At 35.3% G+C, this 21,630-nt stretch overlaps 7 protein-coding genes and 3 non-coding genes across 10 annotated transcripts; 3 read left to right on the top strand and 7 right to left on the bottom strand.

Annotated features, from left to right (window-relative positions):
* Positions 1–233: 233 nt before the first annotated feature.
* On the bottom strand, positions 234–1,057 carry SOCG_01138 (uncharacterized protein; the record flags this gene model as incomplete). The annotated part of the gene is made up of 1 exon (XM_013163558.1): positions 234–1,057. One exon carries the CDS (start codon positions 1,055–1,057, stop codon positions 392–394), a length of 666 nt encoding a protein of 221 aa, XP_013019012.1. The 3' UTR covers positions 234–391.
* Positions 1,058–4,779: 3,722 nt separating this feature from the next.
* SOCG_01137 (uncharacterized protein) lies at positions 4,780–6,114 on the bottom strand. The gene is made up of 5 exons (XM_013163557.1): positions 5,807–6,114; positions 5,352–5,615; positions 5,059–5,307; positions 4,975–5,018; positions 4,780–4,926 (listed from the first exon to the last, which is right to left on the bottom strand). The coding sequence occupies exons 1-5, from the start codon at positions 5,913–5,915 to the stop codon at positions 4,843–4,845; spliced, it is 750 nt and encodes a 249-aa protein (XP_013019011.1). The 5' UTR covers positions 5,916–6,114; the 3' UTR covers positions 4,780–4,842.
* A 488-nt stretch (positions 6,115–6,602) lies between these two features.
* Positions 6,603–7,852, top strand: SOCG_01136 (uncharacterized protein; the record flags this gene model as incomplete). Its single annotated transcript, XM_013163556.1, has 3 exons — positions 6,603–7,422; positions 7,479–7,662; positions 7,711–7,852. Exons 1-3 carry the CDS (start codon positions 6,903–6,905, stop codon positions 7,850–7,852), a joined length of 846 nt encoding a protein of 281 aa, XP_013019010.1. The 5' UTR covers positions 6,603–6,902.
* A 486-nt stretch (positions 7,853–8,338) lies between these two features.
* On the bottom strand, positions 8,339–8,453 carry SOCG_16322. Its single transcript, XR_001203010.1, has one exon. It is a non-coding gene; the product is annotated as a 5S ribosomal RNA (ribosomal RNA).
* A 3,152-nt stretch (positions 8,454–11,605) lies between these two features.
* SOCG_01135 (glycerophosphodiester transporter) lies at positions 11,606–13,909 on the top strand. Its single transcript, XM_013163555.1, has one exon. The coding sequence runs from the start codon at positions 11,995–11,997 to the stop codon at positions 13,531–13,533; it is 1,539 nt and encodes a 512-aa protein (XP_013019009.1). The 5' UTR covers positions 11,606–11,994; the 3' UTR covers positions 13,534–13,909.
* Positions 13,910–15,388: 1,479 nt separating this feature from the next.
* SOCG_01134 (uncharacterized protein) lies at positions 15,389–16,226 on the bottom strand. The gene has a single exon (XM_013163554.1). The coding sequence runs from the start codon at positions 15,979–15,981 to the stop codon at positions 15,628–15,630; it is 354 nt and encodes a 117-aa protein (XP_013019008.1). The 5' UTR covers positions 15,982–16,226; the 3' UTR covers positions 15,389–15,627.
* SOCG_01133 (gastricsin) lies at positions 16,169–18,704 on the bottom strand. The gene has a single exon (XM_013163553.1). It carries the CDS (start codon positions 17,952–17,954, stop codon positions 16,809–16,811), a length of 1,146 nt encoding a protein of 381 aa, XP_013019007.1. The 5' UTR covers positions 17,955–18,704; the 3' UTR covers positions 16,169–16,808.
* SOCG_16321 lies at positions 18,650–18,720 on the bottom strand. The gene has a single exon. It is a non-coding gene; the product is annotated as a tRNA-Gly (tRNA).
* A 164-nt stretch (positions 18,721–18,884) lies between these two features.
* On the bottom strand, positions 18,885–18,956 carry SOCG_16320. Its single transcript has one exon. It is a non-coding gene; the product is annotated as a tRNA-Pro (tRNA).
* Positions 18,957–19,106: 150 nt separating this feature from the next.
* Positions 19,107–20,816, top strand: SOCG_01132 (NADPH dehydrogenase). Its single transcript, XM_013163552.1, has one exon. The coding sequence runs from the start codon at positions 19,362–19,364 to the stop codon at positions 20,592–20,594; it is 1,233 nt and encodes a 410-aa protein (XP_013019006.1). The 5' UTR covers positions 19,107–19,361; the 3' UTR covers positions 20,595–20,816.
* The last annotated feature ends 814 nt before the right edge of the window (positions 20,817–21,630 follow it).

Raw genomic sequence — 21,630 nt, 5'->3', positions numbered from 1 at the left:
AAGGACGATCACGTCTCTATATATGCATATAGTACGTATGATTTGCGAGTAAAGAGATATACCTGTCAAACTTTTGGCTATATTCATTAGAGGAATTATTTTTCATAGCATAGGTTCGAACAACAGGAAGGAAAAATTTACTCGGTTGCCCATTAATTACTTTTATTACAGCACTGACGGAGATTTTTCCATTGTTCCAAAAGTTTCCAAAAACGACGACTCCTTTTCTGAGTCTAATGGCAAAATTGAGTCCTTCCACTGACACAAACATCTACTCCATATACATTGCCAATGACAACGTCACGGTTAATACAGCTGAATGTCGGGTTTGGGCAGGTTTGCAAACAAGTGTTAACTCGTGGGGCCAATTCAGTTGCTTGTGCAGGAGCTTTCATACTCCAAGAGACACAGCAACCGGAGTAGCAAGCAGCACGAGGCCCTCCTGAAATAGTCCAAGTACTTCTTGATAAATAACCGTACAATAAAGAGCAGGATTCTCTTGATGCAGTATGTTTAGTGTTGCAGGTATAAGTACCATCGTAACGCTTCCCAGTTTGTTGTTGGAGGAAGCATCCGATTCTGGAGAGACCAAACTTTCGAAGAAGTCTTGCAGTTTTTTATTCGAGCTAGACTGGCTAAGCTTTGTAAAGATTGTCGCATCGTTCTCGCAAAAACCAAGCAAATCTTTAGCGAAACTAGATTCATCATTCAACTGCATATACCCATTATAACCGCCGGCAGATGCAAAATGAGCTAGGTATATAAGATCTCCAACGAAACCCTTGTCATTAGCTTTAGATGCTAAATTCAATAGAGCCTCCACTTTTCCATAATTGTCTCCAGACATAAAATCCATGGTATAGTTGAACTGGCTCAAGTCATCCTTGTACAAGCTCTCGTAAACACCCGTATGGCTTATAATACCTTCGTCTCCATAAGTTTCGTCTGCAAGACCGTTCACAAGCGTATTCAAAGAACCTTCATAGTCGGTCTCATTGAGTTGGACTGCACAAACAAAGGTACACACCAGACTTACAAGCGCAAACAGAAACAACATGCTAACTTGTAGTACTTGAGTATTAAATATTAAGTTGTTAGTAACTGAGTACACAGTAAATACCAAGTCATTTGCAGCATATTTATACCAAAACTCGACCCTTATGAAACTTTTTTTTCCATCTCTGCTATCCTTTGTGACTTGCACAATCATATGACCTCATTTTGGTATTTTCCTTAGGATCCCCTTTCATTCTCAAGTAAGATGGGAGCTAGATGATGCCCCGCAAGCGGGGCATGCCGCCCGGAAGTACGGTCTTGTCCATTACCATCGATCTGGATGATTTTCTCCGTTAGTGATATTATAGAAACGAGGTTGTTATATGTGATATGTTACTTTGTTTGATTCAAGAAAACCATGGTGTTTGTTTTATATGCAGGTTTATGTTGAGAGGAATGGAGAAACGAAAGGATTGAGTAGTCGTTAGTCGTTTGAAAGAAATATTTTTGAAGAAAAATGTGGAACCAATGGATCATGATGCGTGGTCGTTGTATAGTGGTAAGACGAGAGAGAGAAGAGTGTGGACGATGGATATTTATGAGACCTGTGAAAGTGAATTACATGGAATGAAATGCCATTCCATTGATCTTTTCTTTATTAACAATACAGAAACGACATAAAGAATGTTGTAGTGGTGCTCTAATCATTCTTTCTGGTTGGATACATATCTACCACTATGAATGAATCACTTGGGTCTTGTCTTGTATTTGATTCAGTCATGGAATAAATACGTGAATCCATAAATCTCGGTCGGTAAATCAATAATTGAAGGTTACAACGAGGACATGAATCTTTTTTTAATTTTTATTTTCAAGTTTCCGTCGTTTGTATGCTGTTGTTAGTTTTCAACAAAAACGACAAGATGGAGAGGAGAGAAGAGAACGCTTGAAAATGAAAAAATAAAAATGTGAATATCAACAAACTACTCAAGACAAACGAACCGAACTGACTGCCATTATTTAAAATAATCGTTCCTATTAAGCAAAGTTGCTTATGTAAATTTGTTTTCCTTGGTTTCTTGATTGTTTGCTTTTAATTTTCAATTACACTTGGTGTCTGAACATTTATCGCATATTTTCTTTTTCTTGTAAACCATATTTGATTCATAGCAAATGAAGATTGGCAACCAAAAATAAATGATTGATCAGTTAGGTACGAATCGTACAATACAAATCAAGAATCGCACACGTTTTGTTTTCTCTCACCATGAAAAGTTGACAAATCTGGTAATCCGTAATACACTATCCTACGATATTCGTAAACTAAGAATGTGCTGAAATCAGTTTCTTTTCTTCCCATCATATAAAACCATACTAATGAAAATGTATCCATAGTTACATATGCGAAAACAGTATTAGTTTTCCTCAAACTGGGGGAGGATTCTGCTACAACGCTGGCGCAAAAAATTCCCCATAGTAAAACACATTTGAAAGGAGAAATACCCTTCAACAGCAAAGATTTCCGTACCGAATCCTACAATACACCATATACACCTAATGTTAGACATGCGTCTACAATAATTAAACAGAAACAAATTGGACTACATCAATGTATTTTTTAAACAACAAAAATAATCAAGTCTCATGAGAGTGTCGTTCTATGAAGCGTGCAAAGACCATGCTGCCAGTAAGTATTTATCACATGCACTACCTCTAATTTCCTTGCAATCGAATATCTCGAATCAAGATTTCTCTCAAGTCAATATACCATTTCGATGTACTATACCCTGAAGGCTTTCATACGAAACGGAAAAAATCGCGAATGAAAGCAAATTAATCAAAACAACTTGCATTCCACAAGCCTTTAAAATCAACTACCGCCGTACCCCTCCGAATGATTGTTAGTGATCCAGGTTCAGATGATCAATGTCAAAAATAGTTTTTCATGCAAGCGGCCATAGAAATTCTCATCCACTACAAAGTGGGATTTCATTTATTTCTCTAAAAAATTCTTTCTATATGTACATCTCTAATATCTGCGGTGTCATTCTTGTTTTGTATTGTACGAAAACATTCGGCCAGTTTTTTTGGCAATATGATGCGGCTCTAAATATACTTCAATAAAACTCAAGTCTTCTCTGACTCCTATTTGTGTATGATCTCGTCCTTCTCGTAGGCTTTTGACGTCTCCTATAAAACAATCTCACCTTTAAACCAGGTCTTCTCTGAAGTTCATGAATTAATCATTAGGTGTGCCTCCATACATCTGAAACACACTTCAAGTTTCAGAAATATTGTGGAATGTGTTAACTGTTTTATTTGGAAGAAAATGCCCTATAAAAGTCAGCCAGTTTACTTTTGAAGTGAATCAAGTTGATTTTGAAGAATCATCTCTGTTTCATTTATTCTTGAGGTTCTTTCAAGCGACATAAGAATTACGAGATTGTATATGAACTGTGAACGGATTTTCAGTTTAAATTGTGAATCTTAAAAGGGCTGAAACGCTTCTAGGAGAACATGAAAAGTAAAGAAAAACAAAGATTTAACCATAAACAGCTTTCTCTTAGATTTTTAATGAATTGTAATATTCGTTTACAAGCTAATTCCACTATTGAAGTCGAGATTCAGTGTGTCGTCGAAACAACAGTGAGAGCAGGAATAACCTTTGACGTCGTCAAGTATAGCCTCTATCCTCTTTTGATTTTTAGAAAAAGTGGATTTTTATTAGGTCTTGTATATTACGAATGGTAAAAGAACAAGTTAATCCATTTCTACAATGATTTCAATGAGACAATTAGAATCAAATGAACTGACTCCTAATAATACGATAGAACGGGAGTATGAATGAAAAAGAAAACAAAAAAGAACGAAGGAAAAAAGCCTACCGCACCCCGAATTCTCATGTTGTCTCCAACCATAGAACGAAACTAACGAGGCCGTCAAACGTTTTCACATGCTGCAGTGATCGGACGGGAACTGGTCTGGTGTTTTCGCCTAGGTGTGGCCGTAGACGTTTGTAGTCGTCTATAAAGCTACTTCTCTATAAAGGACTCGTCCAGTATTTTCTTATGTTTGATGCCTTTAAAATCCATCCCTGCTCAGCTGTGTTTTTTGACTGTTTTCCACGGAAGAATGGAAAATGCCTTCATATTATAAAAATAAGATTTGAATACAAACTGTCATTCTCTATTTTCTTGATTCACATTGTTGTCGTAAAAGCATCAAAATGAGTGTTAAAATGAGCGTTTGGGTTTACGGGTTGAAAATGTGGTTTATACAAATTGGGTTCTACTTGAAATATTTCATGGTGCGTTGATTTGACTCTCTAAATGAACGATAGTTTAATGACCTATGCTACATCTGATCTTTTTATCTGAAGATTTGTGTTTTCTATACTGAATGAAAATAATAACTGTCGAAACTCACATTTATTCTTGCCAATTCTAAAACATAATCAATTACGCGACTCGATGTTGAACTAAACAATAGCTCATTGCCATGCAATATTCGTTGCCAAAATCATGAAATAATCATTAAAAAGGATGTTCTATTTCAATTGCGAAGAAAATGAACGTTGCATAAACAACAGTGCTGTGAACTAATTAGAAAAGTCGTAAAAGAGTGAATTACTAAAGCAATCAAAGTCTTCTGGATTCATCAGATTCAAGCTTTTGTGACAGCAAACACAGGGATCTTGGTGGACTGCAATTGACATCGATGATCCCAAGGAAGGGTGGAAGGCGAAGTACAAAATGAAAGCAGGTTCGGTGAAACTCACACTCACACTCACACTCATACTCACACTCACACTCACACTCACACTCATACTCACACTCACACTCACATTCAAACTTCAGAGCTTTGCTCAGCAAGAGGTTGAAGTTCGGTTTCTTCGTTACGAGGTGAACCATTCCTTCTAATTCTGTTGTTCTGAAAGGTTAATGAATATTCCTAGTAAAGAATACTAAATGTACTTACTAGACGAGTCATATCGTGAAGATCTTCAACAAAGTCTGGGTTTCCTAAAGAAGTTAGAACGGTTCATAGAAAATAAAACCTTACGAACGAGAAGAACAAACAAGCATATGTTCAATACGGCCAGAACAACTAACACAGCTGTTGAATGTATATATTCGAAGCCTCCTGATAATTTCAAAGCACCACCCCCGACTCCATTCAAACTTATCAGTATAATTAGGGCTTTACATACAGCTGGTGTGAATTTCTTTATTGCTCTTCCAGATTTCTTAATGCACTTCTTTGTTGCTCTTCCAGCTTGCCTGTACCATTCCGGACAGATATAAAGAATTGCTAAAAATTAGCGAGCGGTCCTGAACAAGATATTGTAGACTTACCAAGGAGAGAAGTACAAATAGATCCAATAGAGCTGCCAGCAAGACCATAAAAAGTGTTCGAATACGGAGAAACGTTGTAACCAAAAATTATGACTAGAAAAACAATATTATATATAATAGTTATAATGGTCACTGTTCCTATGACAGGTGTTTTCCACCACTGTTTATTTGGCGAAGGGTCAGACCTAATATTATTTTCGGATAATTCTGCGGAATTTTGAGCGGATCCGTCAGCCATTTCTAAATTGATAAATTTGTTTGAAGCTAATGAATGTGTTAGTAGCTGACGTTTTTGTTCTCTGTGAAAGGAAGGAGGTATTTGCCCTGTTGTTTACAATTATCGACAAGGTTAAGCCCAACATATAAATAAACAAAGGGATTCTCCGTCAAAACTTTCAATAACAAACAGGAATTATGAACAAACACCATTACCTTTCTATTTCAATAAATCTTACCTGAATACGGAGGGGGAGTACCCTCTGAAGAACGAGTGTCTGACTTTTCATCAGTGAGCGTTTTCAAGGACTCTTCAGAGTCTGAAACAGGAGTGTATTTATTCTTCATGGTTACAATGCCACATTAAATCATAAACTAACAACTGCAGTTGCAATCTAATCAAAATCAACTAGAATCACCAAGAAAAGTTCTTAAGAGTTGGTTCCAATTGGTGCAGAGTCTTCAAAAATAGGAATTGGTTCTTGCTTCAAAAAGCAAACAATTCTTACGGAACAGCTCTCTTTAAAACCAAAGATACGAGTTTCATAAAATCTTGGTAGTGGCTTTTCGCATGTCTCGTTTCATAAAAGCTGCGATATTATGTCACCGACTGGTCACAACCCTCGTTGCGATTTCTCGTAATAGTATAATCCAAAAGAGTCGACGTTTATTACAAAAAGTAAACAAAGGAACAAATGAGCATTTGGCAAAACAACCGTGCTGTTTGCTTTGAATGATGTGAAAAAGGAATTGAAAATGCGTATTTTTGATTTAAAAGGTTTAATGACTGCGGCTGAATGATTTCTAGGAGAAAGCTACAACACTCCCATTTTCGTAGTTTTATTTTCAAATCTGTAAACACATGGAAAGTTTGTAGATGCGACGTCGAACTATGGTAAACAAAATTTGTACGGAGAAGTGCATTTTCTTTTCATCTTTATTAAATTTATGTTATTTATACGATAGAAACCAACAAAAGCTATATCCGATAGTTCATTCATTCATTCATATTATATACACATATAATAGCGTGCGCTTACTAGCTATCGATAAGTCTCTTTAACGAACTGCATCACCCAGATCTCAAATGGGTTGGATGACAGCTTCACCTCTGCAAAGCTCTAGTCTTTGCCATTGCGGGCTTATTTTCTGGGCTTCAAGACTCTTTTTGTCATTCCTACTTTAATGTATAAACCAAATTGATATGGCATCTTTTGTTTTCGAAATTGTACGCTTTTGGTCCTTTTACTTTGTAATCGATAATTTTCGCAGTAACTTAGTGATCAAGCAAAGGTAATTAAGAAACTCTTTCAGTCACAGTTATTTTCAACAAAAATGGATCAAAAAGAAAAGGAAGGACATCAAAAAACTGTCGAACCAGCAAAAGTTGCTTGTTTGAGCTCTTCTACAAGTTCTGAGAACTGCTTACCTAAATACAGCGAAATCCCGTATTCTCATGTTGACAATATGGAGAAAGGCTGTATATGTTTACAGTCCGATCCAGATCCAGCACCATCATACTCAAGAAGACGACATCAAGAAGCTTCTAGTCGCATGGCGCAAGGAAATGGTTCCTCGAATTCTTTACGGGTCTGTAAGGAAATACTGTGGTTAATTTTTTGGCCGGCAAAAATCGCAAGAATCCCGGAAGCACAGCGGAGACAAGAGAATGAAGCTCTTCGGCTTGGTTGGTGCCTTAATGGTTCAATTATATTGAACTTTATCTTTTCTTACAAATACCTTGTCCCCTTTATAAAGGAATCAATGAAAGAATCTGTATGGTTATGGTTTCAAATTACAGTAGCAGTTGTTCTTGTCATCGCGACTTTCTACATGTTCTTATTTTTTTGTTCATGTAAGTGAATTGGTGGATTTGTAATTTAAAGTTGTTTACTAATGGGATGCTTTTAGTGTTGGTGGATTTTATCGTTACACTGATTCCTCTAGTCCTTTCTGGAACCACTATGCTTGTTTCTGGAATATCTTCATTTCTTTCTTCGCTTTTTTTTGGAATTAGTGCGCTTTTTTCTGGAATATCTTCATTTCTTTCTTCGCTTTTTTCTGTAATTATTAGTGCTCTAGGCTTCAGAATGCCGTCAGAAAGAAACGACTTGACGGATGATAATTCTATCCCATGAAACAGCATGTCGTCAGAGCCTGAATGTCAATTTAATAATAGTAGTGATAATACTTTCGAGCAACCGTCTACTGAACATTCTGAGCAATCTCCAGGGTTACGCCGGGGACCTGGTCAGTCTAGGGATGTGGAAAGTAGTAGGAGTTGATTTGTACGTAGAGTAAAGCATTATTTATTATATTGCCCAATCGTTTTGGTTATTCCCTTCATGCTTATGTTTGTGTTTATGTTTCGATTATTTCGTCCCTGTATATTTATTTTAAGATTGCATTTTGCATGACGAATTCTCCTGAATGGCGTCCGTTTTCTTATTTACTTGATCTCTTCAACATTGGATAAGTAAGAATGCTTATTACTGGATGATATTGTCATTGTATCTGCATAGCTACGTTCAATTGCTTATTATTTATTCGTTTCATACTCTATTTTCTGATCTTTGTTGTTCGTTTCATTAGTCTAGGAAGATCTTTAGTTCTTTCCTTGAATTTAGTCATTGCATTTCCAACTTCCACTGCTATTATTACCTTCATCAAAGGACCATGCCGACCCAAATGCCAGCCATATGCTTCAACAATAAGAGCCACAAAAGAAATAAGCAAAAAAAAAGAAAAAGAATAAAAACGAAGCGGTAAAAAGCCTACAGCATCCCGGATTCCCATGTTGTCTCCAACCATAGTACTAACGAGACCCTCAGACGCTTAACTGCAGTGATCGGACGGGAACTGGTGTTTTCGCCTAGGTGTGGCCGTAGACATCTGTTCGTACATGTATAATTACTAGAATTTGTAACAGTACTACCGTTAGGATGAGGATTGGTACTAATGTCGGATTGTTAAGTACGAAAAGGCGGAAGATAGGATTTATATTATTTTCTGATAATCCAGATTACTGCCCAAGGATGAATATATGAGCGTATCTTTGGGTTACAAAAGTTGTTTTTCTGTAATTCGATGCACTTAACATTTTTCATGGTTCGTTAACTTGAACTCTAGAAAAATGATAATTTAGATTATTTAGACTATATTCGTCGAACCTTTCAAACTGAAAGTGATTGCTTTCTATTGTATAAAAATAATCGAGAAGAGTCTCAGTTAATACTCACTTTCGTTTTCGCAACTACATGACTGTATGAAGTTAAAGTTAATCAAGGCATAATTTTCATAAAAATAAGCTAACTAATCATAAAAAGTGGAGCCTACTCTATTCACAAAGAAAATGAATGATACGCTGACAAATTAAAAGATTCATGAAACACGAATGTAAAAAGAAAAAGAAAACAAAGTCTGTCCTATTAAGCTGACAAGATTTTGTTAGAAAAATGTCAATAAACTTGATTGACCGCAAATGGAATTAACACTTCCAAAGAAGATCCAAAATATGAAAACGTAGACCAGGTTCGCTAAATATCAAACTTCACCACTTTGCTCAGCAAGAGGCTGAAACTAGAATTTTTTTCATTTTGATTTGCTTCCTCTATATTTTTTTTGGGTCTAATTGTAACTCAGTTTTTACGAAAGAAAAATTTTACAGATGTATGTACCAAAAGTGCGATCCAAAGCATTTCCTATGCTGCTTGCTCCAAATAACATTTGCCCATTTTTTAGACAAATATTGAATACATCCCGATGGACCACGTGTATTTAGTTTCACTAGAATAGTTAGAATATTTCGCATGTTAGGTTTGCATACACGTCAAAAGAGGAAGGAAAGCTATGTTGATGACTAAAATATCCAAACAAAAAATAGCATATTGTGATATCCTGTAAAGGTATTTGTTAAGAGATACATTGGAAATAGCAAACATCAATGGGTAATAAATATAAAATAAAGATATACGCATTTTCCAGCACTCTTGCAGTCGATTTGAGCCATTCTTTATGCATTTAACTCATTGCTAACAATTAACAAATCTTTTAAAATAAATAAAAAACCGCTAACTTACAAACAAAAACAATGCAAAGTATGCTACACAGCCAGCAGAAAGTCCCAAAGGTATCGCATTCAAAAAAATCTTGGAAATGAAATATAACACAAGAAAAATAGCATAAAATATAGTGTACGAAAAACATAAACAACAAGGACATGGATATCTGCCACTTATTCATTGAACTCGACCTAGTACTATTTTGCGGAATTGTGAGCGGAACTGCCAGCCGCTTCTCAATTAATAAACTTCTTTAAAGAGGAAGGAATATAAGTTATAAGTTACTTCTTTTTTGTTTTCGAGAGGATAGAATTGGCTATGTTTGTTTACAAAGCGCCGTGGTCATAGCAAATCGAATTGACATTCCTTTTATATATCAGCAGATTTTACCTGAATACGGAAGAGGCATACCATCTACAAAATGCGTATTCAAATTTTCAACTTTTACGGTTTTTGAAGATTTTAAAAATCTGAAACAAGAATATATTAACAGTCAAAACGAAATCAATTAGAACCGCCAAGAAAAGTCCGTAGGATGTGATCCGAGATTTGACAACAAAAAGGAAATTAGAACTAGCTTCCAAAGAATAAAAAGTAGATTTTGAAGGAAAATTTCATTTAAAAAAAATTGCTTCTCTGAAAGCTGACGGTAGCGGCTTTTCGCATGTCTCAATTCATTAAGCTGCGACAATTATGTCATTAACTGGTCATATCTCTCGTTACGATTATTCAGCGCTACGTTTTCATTGCGATTTTTTTTATTATAATAATAAAGTGTCTTTCTTAAACGAAGTAAGCGGCCGAAACCGCGTGTCGAAGCTTCACTAAAATTAGTAAGGAAGATTGATGATAATCCTAACTAGTCTATGGAAGAGATATATAACACTCGTTCAAAGTTCAAATCTTCAGATTGGAATAAAACTGTTTATACAGTTTGCTTAATGGCTCAGAATCTTGGAACCTATTACTAGCCTTTCTAGCGGTATTAAACCATCCAATTCAAACAGAACTCATTGTAAATTACAGACTTATTTCCACTGAATACTTGTTTTCATAATTAGTGAGATTCCACATGCGTCAATACCCTAAACTTAAAAAGGCTTATAATGATTATTTTTGACTGGTCTCTTTTTGTTTCAGGTTTTTATGTTTTTTTTTTTATTTTTCTTGAGCAAGTACTACTGTATTCATTTGTAAACAAATACTCATCGTTGGCAAATAAATCTCACCTTGTATCTGAGGCTCTTCATCCAACCTATATACTGATTATCTAGATTTTTAGGGTAGAAAATCAAGGATCGATTCAATCTTCGAAATTCTATGTTGTGGTAGTTGGTAGGATGCATTGTACACAATTTGGTAAACATCATAACCAGAAAACGATCTTGCGTATATTTGATACAGTAATTGAATTGTATTATGAAATAGCTTGTGAAAAAGGAAAACATTCATTTTGTGACATTATAAAATTTCAAAGTCTAGAACTGAGATAAATTTAAATACCTTACATGAAACCTCAGAGCTTTATGTGGAAGATTTGAGTGGTCTAGCTAAATGAATTGCTTTTTTTAAAACTTTCGTAATGAATTAGTGCCGTGGAAACTAATTATTTATTTCCTAGTAGTCCTAGTACTATAAAAACCTCGAATTTTTGTACGATTCTTATTTAATTGTATATTTGTTTTTATTGAATGCTTATTCCCGTAATGAGATCTCGTCTGTGACAGCCTTAATTAGGCATATCGTTAGTTGTATTCAGAAGCAAAAAAATAACACACTTTAAGGTATTCTGTTGCGATATATAGTGCATCTCGCCAACTTCCGTTGTTTCGACTTACGGTATTCCAAAAAAGCTCTAAATATAAAGGTTGCTTCATTGAGATAAGCTGATTCATGTACTATCAATTTTGATAACGGTGAAAGAGATTAAAATTAGAGTCCGAAACAAAGAACTAAATTATACTATAGGGATTCCTACCCGAAGTCTTTTCAATAAACACTTAGTTGGTGAATTCATCATTATTCAAATCCCTTTTTTAAGTGAAGATTAAAGTAAACCAGTATTAGAAAAATTCAGTTTCTAAAATTTAAGATTAAAACATAAAACGTGCTCTCGAACGAGCCTGAAGTTACTGACAGTTGTATCCTCTTTTTAAAGTCATTGAACCGTAAGCTACGGAGATAATCTACAAGAAAACATATTAACGCCTTCATTTCCATCTTTGATTGCGTTTGACTAACATAGATACTCGTTTATTGTTCCCCTTATCCAAGTTTGCTTGAAGAAATATTTTTTCTATCTCTAATTTCCAGCTACCTTTTCTAGCATTTTACCTGATATTTTCTTTATAGATATTATAAACTCTATGTCTGGCGATATTAAAGATGATTCCGATGAAAACGTTGGATTTGAATTTTCGAGTTCAACCGATCACGCTTCCAATCCTAGATCCAATTTCACGAAATCAAAGTCAAACTCAGCAGAGGAATTAAAAAATGAAAAAATAGATTTTTTTGACTCTTCTTCTGACATAGAAAATGAATCAAAGAATTCTGCTAGTCAATGGACGAATTTCTTTGAGGTTGTTATTTGTGGTGTTGCTTTAATTTCTGACGGTTATTGCTCCAATTGTATTGGTACAGTCATGACAATTTTAAAAAAACTATATCCTAAAGAGACAACTAACAACAAATCGATGCAGGACATAGGTATGATTGCATATGTTGGAACAGTTGTCGGACAATTATCGTTTGGTTGGTATTCTGACTTTTTTGGCCGTAAAAATGGTATGATCACAGCTACTCTTCTTCTTATTATGTCTACTGCTCTCTGTGCTGGTGCCTACGGTTATCATGGTAGTATTAATGGAATGCTTTCAGCTTTAATTGTTTATAGGTTCTTCCTTGGTGTAGGCATTGGCGCCGAGTACCCTTGTGGATCGGTAGCAGCTTCAGAAAACTCTAGTCTAATGAATACCGGAAAGCGACATGGTTCTTTTATATTTGTAACTGGGTCAGCAATTGCATTGGGATATGTTCTGGGGGCTTTTATTCCCTATATTGTTGTTTGTATTTTTACCGATCACCATCTCCGGGCTGTTTGGCGTATATCGATAGGTTTGGGAGCTGTCATCCCTATTATTCTTTTAATAGTTCGTTTGCCGATGAAAGAAAACGGGGTTTTCTTGAAATCTAAAGTCCCTTATTCCAAAATTCCTTGGCTAATTGTATTCCGTCTTTATGGTGCACGTTTTCTAATCATTTGTGTCGTTTGGTTTACCTATGATCTATCTTCGAATGCGTTTGGATTATACTCGAGTACGATCGTGAGCAGGGTTCTCCCTTCAAATGCATCTATTGCAAAAAGCTTTGCATGGAATACTCTTATTAACTCGTTTTCCCTTCCTGGTTCTTGGTTGGGTTGTATATTCGCCGACATTATTGGACCCAAGTGGTGTTTAATTGCTGGCTTGATTTTGCAAGGTGTCATCGGCCTTTTTATGTCTGGATTTTATAATCAACTAACTCATCATATTGCTGGTTTTTGCGTTATTTATGGAATTTTTTTAACGCTAGGAGAATTTGGACCCGGAGCTAGCATTGGCTTAATGGCTGCAAAAACCTCTCCTACTCCCATTCGTGGTATTTATTACGGCCTTGCTGCTGCTGTTGGGAAATGCGGTGCTATTACGGGCGTATACGTTTTTGGGGGAAATAAAGTTCAAACATACTTTTATGCTGCTAGTGGAATCGCACTCTTTGTTGCTATTCTAGTTTTTTTCTTTCTTCCCCATCTTAGCCAAACCTGCGTGGAAGACGAAGATGAACGCTTTGTCCAAGCTTGTATTGAGGCTGGTTACGGAAATCCCTATGAACATAATAAAACCTACCTTGACAAAGCATGATGGTTTTCTCATGATCGACATATTTGATGAACAATTTATTGACTAATAGACATATCGCACAATGATTATTTATTTGCGTTTCCCTTATTATAGACTGAATTAATGCTAAAAGAGATTACAAAGCTTAATCTTATCGGTTCTTAACTTATACTATATTACAGGCTATTTCCTCTCACAAATATCTGTTTCAACCTAAACAGTTAGACAAGCAGATGTTTCCATGGCAGTTGTGCTTTAAATTTATTGAAAAAACGTTAAAAATGAAATCTCTTAATCTCTTAGCTTTTTTACAAAGATTGAACTAATAGGGAATACATTCTTGGATATAGCAGTCGATATTATATGATAATAATTCAAAAAATTGCTTAATCTAAGCTGTTAGACAATAGAAGTTACTAACTTACAAACTTTATATTCAGTTGGAAGTACCAGTCTTCAGCTTAAAAGATTTCAACTGATCTGAGTTAGAAAATTATCAGTTCTTCAGCAAATCGGTCCATTATACCCGAAAATACCTTATAGAAAAAAGTTTTAATATCTAAACGCTTATAAATTTTAAACTACTTTAAGCAATAGACTTAATTTATCAGTCAATTTAAAACATCGCAGTGACAATGAGAACAATGGAGTTGGATATTACGTTCACAAGAAACAACAAAAAACAGAGTGAAAAGAAGATAAATATACCAGCTGATAACCTTGTTGTAATGCAAGTAAACATTTATAAAACTACCTTCCAATATTCAGGTTAGAAGGTTTTCTGATCTAGCTAGACGAAGTAGTCTGTTTTGTTTATTCTGATGGACCGATCCCTTGAATGGTAAATCATTCAATTTTTTTTTCTTACAAAAAACTTTAGTTTGTAGTTATAAATGTATGTTTTACTGAATAATTAACTTGAAAAGAAGTCATATCTCGTCTATGATATTATCTTTAAAACCATAAGCTCACTATTCATTACACATCTCCTTCGAAAGAGAAATTTTATATAGCTTTTAAAGCAACTAAAGCTTTTACAACCTTGATTTTCTACGTCACCAAAGAATTTATTATTGCTTCACATCTACCTTGAAACACTTTGAAGGAGATTGTCTATTATAATACTGTTTAAATCCTACAATATAATGAAATTTCATTTCTAATTATTAATACAAACCCCTTCAATAGCAAATAAGGTCCTCCAAATTACTACTCATGTCGATTAATATGATAAAAGACGACAGCAAATAATTTGTTCCTTCCTTAGAGCATCTCACAGGCGGACTATACCATATTAAAAAAACAAACAATTCAGTGGAAAATTAGGTACCAGTTTAAAATAAACTGTACTTATAAGTGGATGCTTTGGTAGTATAGGGATGATAGTGATAGTTCCAGGAATTTGATTCATTAAAAACTTATTAGAATGTACTTAGCGAGATCAATTAAGTATTTTAATCCTTAAATTTTTAATTAATTATTTTATTTTCACAACAACTCACGAATTCTTTCACTAACTATTCTCGTTGCCTACTCTCAATTCTTTGTTCAATAACTTCTTTTTGATTGAATTTCGTTAATAAAGCATTATTGTTACGTAATAATAATATCAAATATTTAATAATAGTATAAGGTTATGACAACTGCCAAAAAATGGACAACTGCGGATCCATAAAAGATGATCAAACAAATGTAATGTTCCTATGCGAAGTTTTACGAACAAGAGTGTTTTTTATTCTTTCGAATAGATTCATACAAATAAAGGAAAAATTGGGCATTTATTATCGTATACCGATTAAGATGATTGCAAGTAGTACTACACGATAATTCACTTTTGATAAAATAAGGATGCCCTTGTATACCTTCAAATGGATTGCTACGATTTTCGTTGAACGATTATTTTCATGTAGTATTTCTATTCTCTTACCATGAACACGGTTCTTCAAAATATCAATAAAAAAACGATTGAACGTCTGTAAGAACAGTTTTTACCACTGCTTGCTTTGATTTTTTATTTATTGACGTCGCTGGATTTTATTCGAAATAATTAATATAATAGGTCCAGACTGAAGTTCTGCAAAAACACCGTTTTCGTTCAATCGATGTCTACAGTTTTTACTCTCTCGGTGGACTAAGAATGAATTCTTCTGACTGAGCGTAAATTTCGTCAAAGTTATCAGGATTTCTCATGTTTATGCGATAGCCTCCATCAATAGGCCAACCCTTAGTATCAGCAGTATAGCTGCCATCAGAGACAGACAACCTAGAAAGAAATTTGTTGATAGGAGGATATCTAATGTAGTTACTTAAATATAAATCAGCAATTTTCGGATCGGTGTCGACCGCGTCCCATGTAACTGTATGATCTTCACAAGTTGTCCATTCTTCAAACGGAGATGGAGTGTTGAATTGTATTGCCATAGAATAAGCAATAAAAGCAAAATACGTAAGTTTGGATAGCATCATCATTTTGAAAACTAAAGGTACTACTTATGAAAGTAGAGCTCAAGCAGGATTGTATGAATGGAAGACAAAATCTTTTTTCAGAATGAATGTATAGGTTATTGAGCAAAATGACAAGTAGTTTTAGACAGCTCCGTTTAACAAAGACTTGTTATTTACTTTACTTCTGAGAAAAGATGAAGCAAGAGACTGAGCAAGAAAAATAAATTGAATCAATTACTCACAAAACTGTTCTTGTCGGTGAATGAATAATAATTGGTATGAAATGGCTCTATTTATAAGATTAGTTGTTTACATAACTATGTAAACAAACATGTCACTCGTTAGTAAACAAACAAACAAAACACCAAATTGGAAATCATTGCCCCAAATGCAAAAATAACGTAAAACAAGGAAGGTTGTCGTTAAAAAGACTCCAAGTACAATTTAAAGGCTTGCGCATCTGAATGGCAAACCTGTGTTACCAATGCACATGAATTAATAAGTATACTCGCAAGATATGAAGAAAGTTTAGCAAATACTACATATATATTTGGTGTTTCATTTATATAGTCCTTCCATTCCATTCCATTCCAGAAAACAATGTACATAGATAATTACTCCTATAAACTGACTGTATAATTCGAAGCTGTCTGTTTATCGGTGTAATTCGTCAAAACGAATCAAATAACTCAACATTACATTCTTCATTGTCGTACATATTGAATTTCACTTTCACTTTCGTTTCTAGAATCAGCCTGTGTGTTACGCCAGCCTTGGATAGAGTACATAGTAAACTTAATGAGTCTTATTAACACTTCTTATATATTAAAAAGGTAAGCGAGTTCCTTAAACTAATTAATAGGTCCAAGTCCAACCTTGTTGTTATCGTAGTCAAGAGAAGTATAGATATTGGTGAAAAAAGCATCACCAAAATTAAATTGATACGTCCCATCAAGACTATTGTCCACATCCCAATTCGACCAGCAAACACCATTGTCTTCTGTTGCATAATCATTAACTGACCATTGGAACTTCTTTCCGTTGAGCACGAATGAAATATCAGGTCCATCGCAAGGCATACTACCATCTTCTGAAACGCCTAAGAAACGATTAAGAGCAGCACCAACTTGAGTATCCACCAAATTTATTGTAGCACCAGTGTCTAATAGAGCACTGTATGTATGGTCGCTTTCTAAAACGCAGTTTTCATTTCCATCTTTGTCTACAACACACATGCTACTCGCCGTTACACAAAATTTATGATCAGCGCAATTGTCATTGTCATACCAGATGACACCTCTGTTGCTGAGCTCAGACGGAGTTTCACCAAGTATTAAGGTGCTATCGTTGGGATTTTGGGCAAAATTAAAGGATACCGTTGCAGGCGTTATAAGACTTTTATTGAAAAGATCAACAAAAGAATTCAATCCATCCCACTGATCGCGTGCCATACCCAAAATCCCACTAGTGCCGTATACTTCGTAAGTATTGTACATGTTTGCCGTTGTAGCAGCACCAAATCTCTGATTAGGAATTTGAAGATCCCCAAAATGAAATGTGTCGGTATATACGTCCATTACAGTCTTGCCCGATACGTAGCTAATCCAAGCTGTTTCACCAGTGTTGTAGGCAGTAGATGATTGGGAAGGATCATATAGTTCTGGATTGTTGTTGCAAATATTGCCATTGCAACCTTCCATAGGAATCCACAGTACATCACTTCCTGTATCAAGAAGCAAATTGAACTTCTGTGGTGGTGTACCAAAACCAATCTCTATAGCATATCCTATACCGTACTGACGTCCACCCAATGGTTCTTGCAACTCGGAACGTTTGATTTTTGTGTCATTACTAGAACCTGGGTGTTCCACGTTGGAAGTTGCATTTGAATGTGGGGTTTTTACAACTCGTCTCAACGGAACAGAAACAGAAGCTGTTGCCTGGTCGGTAGCAGCCAAAAGAGAAACAAAGGCAGAAAAGAGGGTGAGAAGGCGCATCGAGGGAATACCTTTTTTCGATGATCGATGATCGATCAAGAAAAAGAAAAGAGAGATCTATATATAGCTGTTCATTTTGTCCAAATCAAGAATATCACTTCACTTTTGTTCATCTCTTCACGAGGTCAATTACGTATTTTATTTTTACTTCTTTGTCATTCAAATAGTAGCAACAGCTCCGTCTGTCACATGTTGTTGATGAAATGTTAAAATTTTCATTCCTGAAATTATTTCCTTTTTCGGCAAGGCAGATTATATCATTTCATTGAAGTACGAAAAAGCTCAGGACTAGTAACGTTTTAGTCATGCAGTTGGAGCATTCACTTCAAGTAGTTTCCAAGAGATAAAGCGGTTGTACCCTGAGAAAGAAAGAAAGAGAACTCATGTCAATGAGGAATATAAATGAAAGAGACAAGGGGTTAGCTACTAACGGATCTAATGTTTGTAAACCCATTGTCCGCTGTCCACTGTTCACTGTCGACTATTTGATCCTTGTTTGCAACGTTTACATCATGAAACGAAGAAGACAGACATTACGAATTTATTGTCAACTGAATATTTCGTTGCTTTGAATCGTGTTTTAGCTGAGCAGTGTTTTAAAACGCGGTGCAACAGATGGTTTGGTTAAGTACAAAACGGTTATAGAACATAGAGCGTATACATAGAGAAAAAAAAATTTAAATCTAAATAAAAACTGCATCAGCCGGGAGTCGAACCCGGAGCGAATGCTTGGAAGGCATCCATGTTACCGCTACACCACTGATGCGATATTATTTATTTGTTCTTAAACCCAATATAAAGAGCAAGATTTAAAAAGTACATACTGTATGCAAATAAAATTACTTTTATCTGCTTCTTACGGCACAGCAGTGCAAAACAATTTACTCTTCTTTTAACTCTTTGAGAGTAGTGAAGAAAAAATAAAAATTTGGGCTGTTCTGGGAATCGAACCCAGGACCACCATCACCCTAAGATGGTATCATACCACTAGACCAAACGGCCAACCTGAGGATTAGTCGATGTAAAACTAATTTATTAGTAGTATGATTTATTCAGGGTGAAAAAGAAACGTTTGTTTCTGAATATAGATAGTTTTTTAATCAGAAATCTTTAAATACGAATCTTTTTTTTATTTTTCACATAAACTCTACAGGGTATTTACGGTACTTCATAACTGACACCAAATTAGTGTTAAAACCTATGTATTCGCTTTATTTTAACCTTACTTCCATCCGAATTTCTTCTTTCACCTACTGTTGGATAATTCAGCGCAAATTGCTATAAAATTTTACGGTGACAAAAAGTGAATTAGTAAGCCAAGACCATGAGCTTTGCGTTATATAAAGGAAATTATCCATGTTAGCTGTATACAAACATTGGTGATTACTCTCTTTTTTTTTGTAAATAATGACTGTCGGATTGGAAAAAACAAATTTATTTAAACCAATTACTGTTGGTAAAAATACTATAAATCAACGGATAGCTTTTGCTCCTACAACAAGATTCCGTGCTACAGATGATCATACTCCAAGCGATTTAATGCTACAACACTATTCAGATCGAGCACAGACTCCCGGCACTTTGCTCATTTCAGAAGCCACATTCATTTCGCCTCGCTCTGGCTTATATCCCAATATTCCTGGTATCTGGAACGATAAGCATGTTCAAGGATGGAAGAAAATTACGGATGCAGTACATGCAAAAGGGAGTTACATGGCCTGTCAACTCTGGTTTTTGGGTAGAGTCGGATCCCCAGGACTTTTGAAAAAACACGGCTTGGATTTGGTTTCTGCATCTCCTCTCTATGATAGTGAAGATTCCAAAAAGGCAGCAGAAGCCGCTGACAATCCCATTAGAGCATTAACCGAGGAAGAAATTCATAGTATTATTTATGAGGATTACAAGAACGCAGCTATCAATGCCATGAATGCCGGATTTGATTATGTTGAAATACACAGTGCGCATGGATACATGCTTGACCAATTCTTACAACCTGTCAGCAACCAGAGAACAGACAACTATGGTGGTTCTATCGAAAAGCGTGCAAGGATGGTCTTGGAGATTGTCGACCTTTTAAGTGAAACTATTGGCGCCGAAAAAGTTGCAATCCGGTTGTCTCCATGGACTAAATTCCAAGGAATGAAAGGCGATGAAGATTCTGTACATCCTATCACGACTTTTAGTTATGTGGTGAATGAGCTTCAGAAGCGTGCAAACAATGGTAAACAACTTGCTTACCTTTCTGTGGTCGAACCTAGGATTACTGGTGGCAGGGACATCGTTGGCTTGATTGGGGATCTCGACATTTCTGACGTAGTTGGTTCCAACGATTTTGTCAAGTCTTTATGGAAGGGTGCTATTTTACAAACCGGTAACTATACTTATGACTATCCCGAATTCAGTTTATTGAAGTCTGATGTTAATGGCGACGACCGTACTATGATTGGGTTTTCAAGATTCTTTACTTCCAATCCGGATTTGGTTGAGAGATTAAAGGAAGGACACGAACTTACTCCTTATGTTCGTCATTTATTTTATGCCAATCATAACAATGGTTATAACACATTTTCTAATTATGGCAAGGAATTGCATTACGACTCCGAAGCTGAAGAAAAGAAACGCCCACTTTCTTTAGTCTAGCTTTCCGTTACACGCTTTAAGAGAAGACCGGTTAGAAAAGAACAGTGTGATTGTTTTTTATTATTATTTTTTCTCTTGGTGATTTTAACCATTTATTTATCTATTGTGGTTTAATAAATTTCGGTAATTGCGAAATGTGCTTGTATGGCATACAGGGTAGTTAGTCGATAGTTGTAGTCGATAAAAGCAACATCATTATTTTCCTTCCAAAGTAGTTTTGGCATGCTCAGAACATTCATCTAATTGTACATGTATCTAATGTGACTTTGTGTTATACCTTTCTACTGAAAATTTTACGAATATGTAACAGCGTTACCAGATTGTTTATACAAAGAAAAATCCATGACGTTTTTAACACTCCTATCTCGAACGGTAGAACGGTTATTCTTGCATATTAATTTAAGTTAAATCGAAAAGCGCAACTTCATGCTGGCAACTGGTGTTTGCTATAAAGACTATGAACATGGTTTACTACCAAGAGCTGACAATCTAATGAAACAGGTATCTAGTCGCTTATTATGGCTATTTAGTTGTGTTTCGTTATTTTAACGAATTCGTAACGCCATGACCCGAGTACAATATTACCAAAGTCTTGACACAGTCACAGATGGACTCTCACTCTTTATGGAATAAACAAATCACTGCAAAACTAGTGTGTAAATTTATAAACTGTAAGTAGAATTGCGTTGATTCTAATCTCCAGGGATCCGACTCACTAAAAATAGTGCGTGAACAATGCATATAGCAAGATCAGTCAAATCTTCCGATCTGGTCTGAAAATTTGGCAAGTAATTATCCTTATTTTATAATCATTTTTCCAAAGTATTTTCTATGTTCGCTTTCGATTATTTGTTCAACAATTTCTTTGTTCTGTTCATACATTAACGAGTCTTTATTGCTATATGATGATTGTATCGAGAAATCAGTAATATCCTATTCTGGTTACAACAGTGTAACCTTCTGAGTGTCATAACTGTAATTTGATGTTACAAGTAGCGCGATACGATAATACCATTGTACCATCAAGTAACTTATT

This window comes from Schizosaccharomyces octosporus, assembly GCF_000150505.1.
Source record: "Schizosaccharomyces octosporus yFS286 unplaced genomic scaffold supercont6.2, whole genome shotgun sequence".
NCBI lineage: Eukaryota > Fungi > Ascomycota > Schizosaccharomycetes > Schizosaccharomycetales > Schizosaccharomycetaceae > Schizosaccharomyces > Schizosaccharomyces octosporus.
The sequence above is the reverse complement of the archived record's forward strand: the minus strand, read 5'-3'. Positions and strand labels throughout refer to the sequence as shown.

Coding starts and splice junctions, on each gene's coding strand:
- SOCG_01137 (XM_013163557.1), bottom strand. CDS start 5,915: ATGAAGAATAAATACACTCCTGTTTCAGACTCTGAAGAGTCCTTGAAA. Junction 5,616..5,806: donor TACTCCCCCTCCGTATTCAG/GTAAGATTTATT, acceptor CACATTCATTAG/CTTCAAACAAATTTATCAAT. Junction 5,019..5,058: donor CTTGTTTGTTCTTCTCGTTC/GTAAGGTTTTAT, acceptor TAACTTCTTTAG/GAAACCCAGACTTTGTTGAA.
- SOCG_01135 (XM_013163555.1), top strand. CDS start 11,995: ATGTCTGGCGATATTAAAGATGATTCCGATGAAAACGTTGGATTTGAA.
- SOCG_01134 (XM_013163554.1), bottom strand. CDS start 15,981: ATGATGATGCTATCCAAACTTACGTATTTTGCTTTTATTGCTTATTCT.
- SOCG_01133 (XM_013163553.1), bottom strand. CDS start 17,954: ATGCGCCTTCTCACCCTCTTTTCTGCCTTTGTTTCTCTTTTGGCTGCT.
- SOCG_01132 (XM_013163552.1), top strand. CDS start 19,362: ATGACTGTCGGATTGGAAAAAACAAATTTATTTAAACCAATTACTGTT.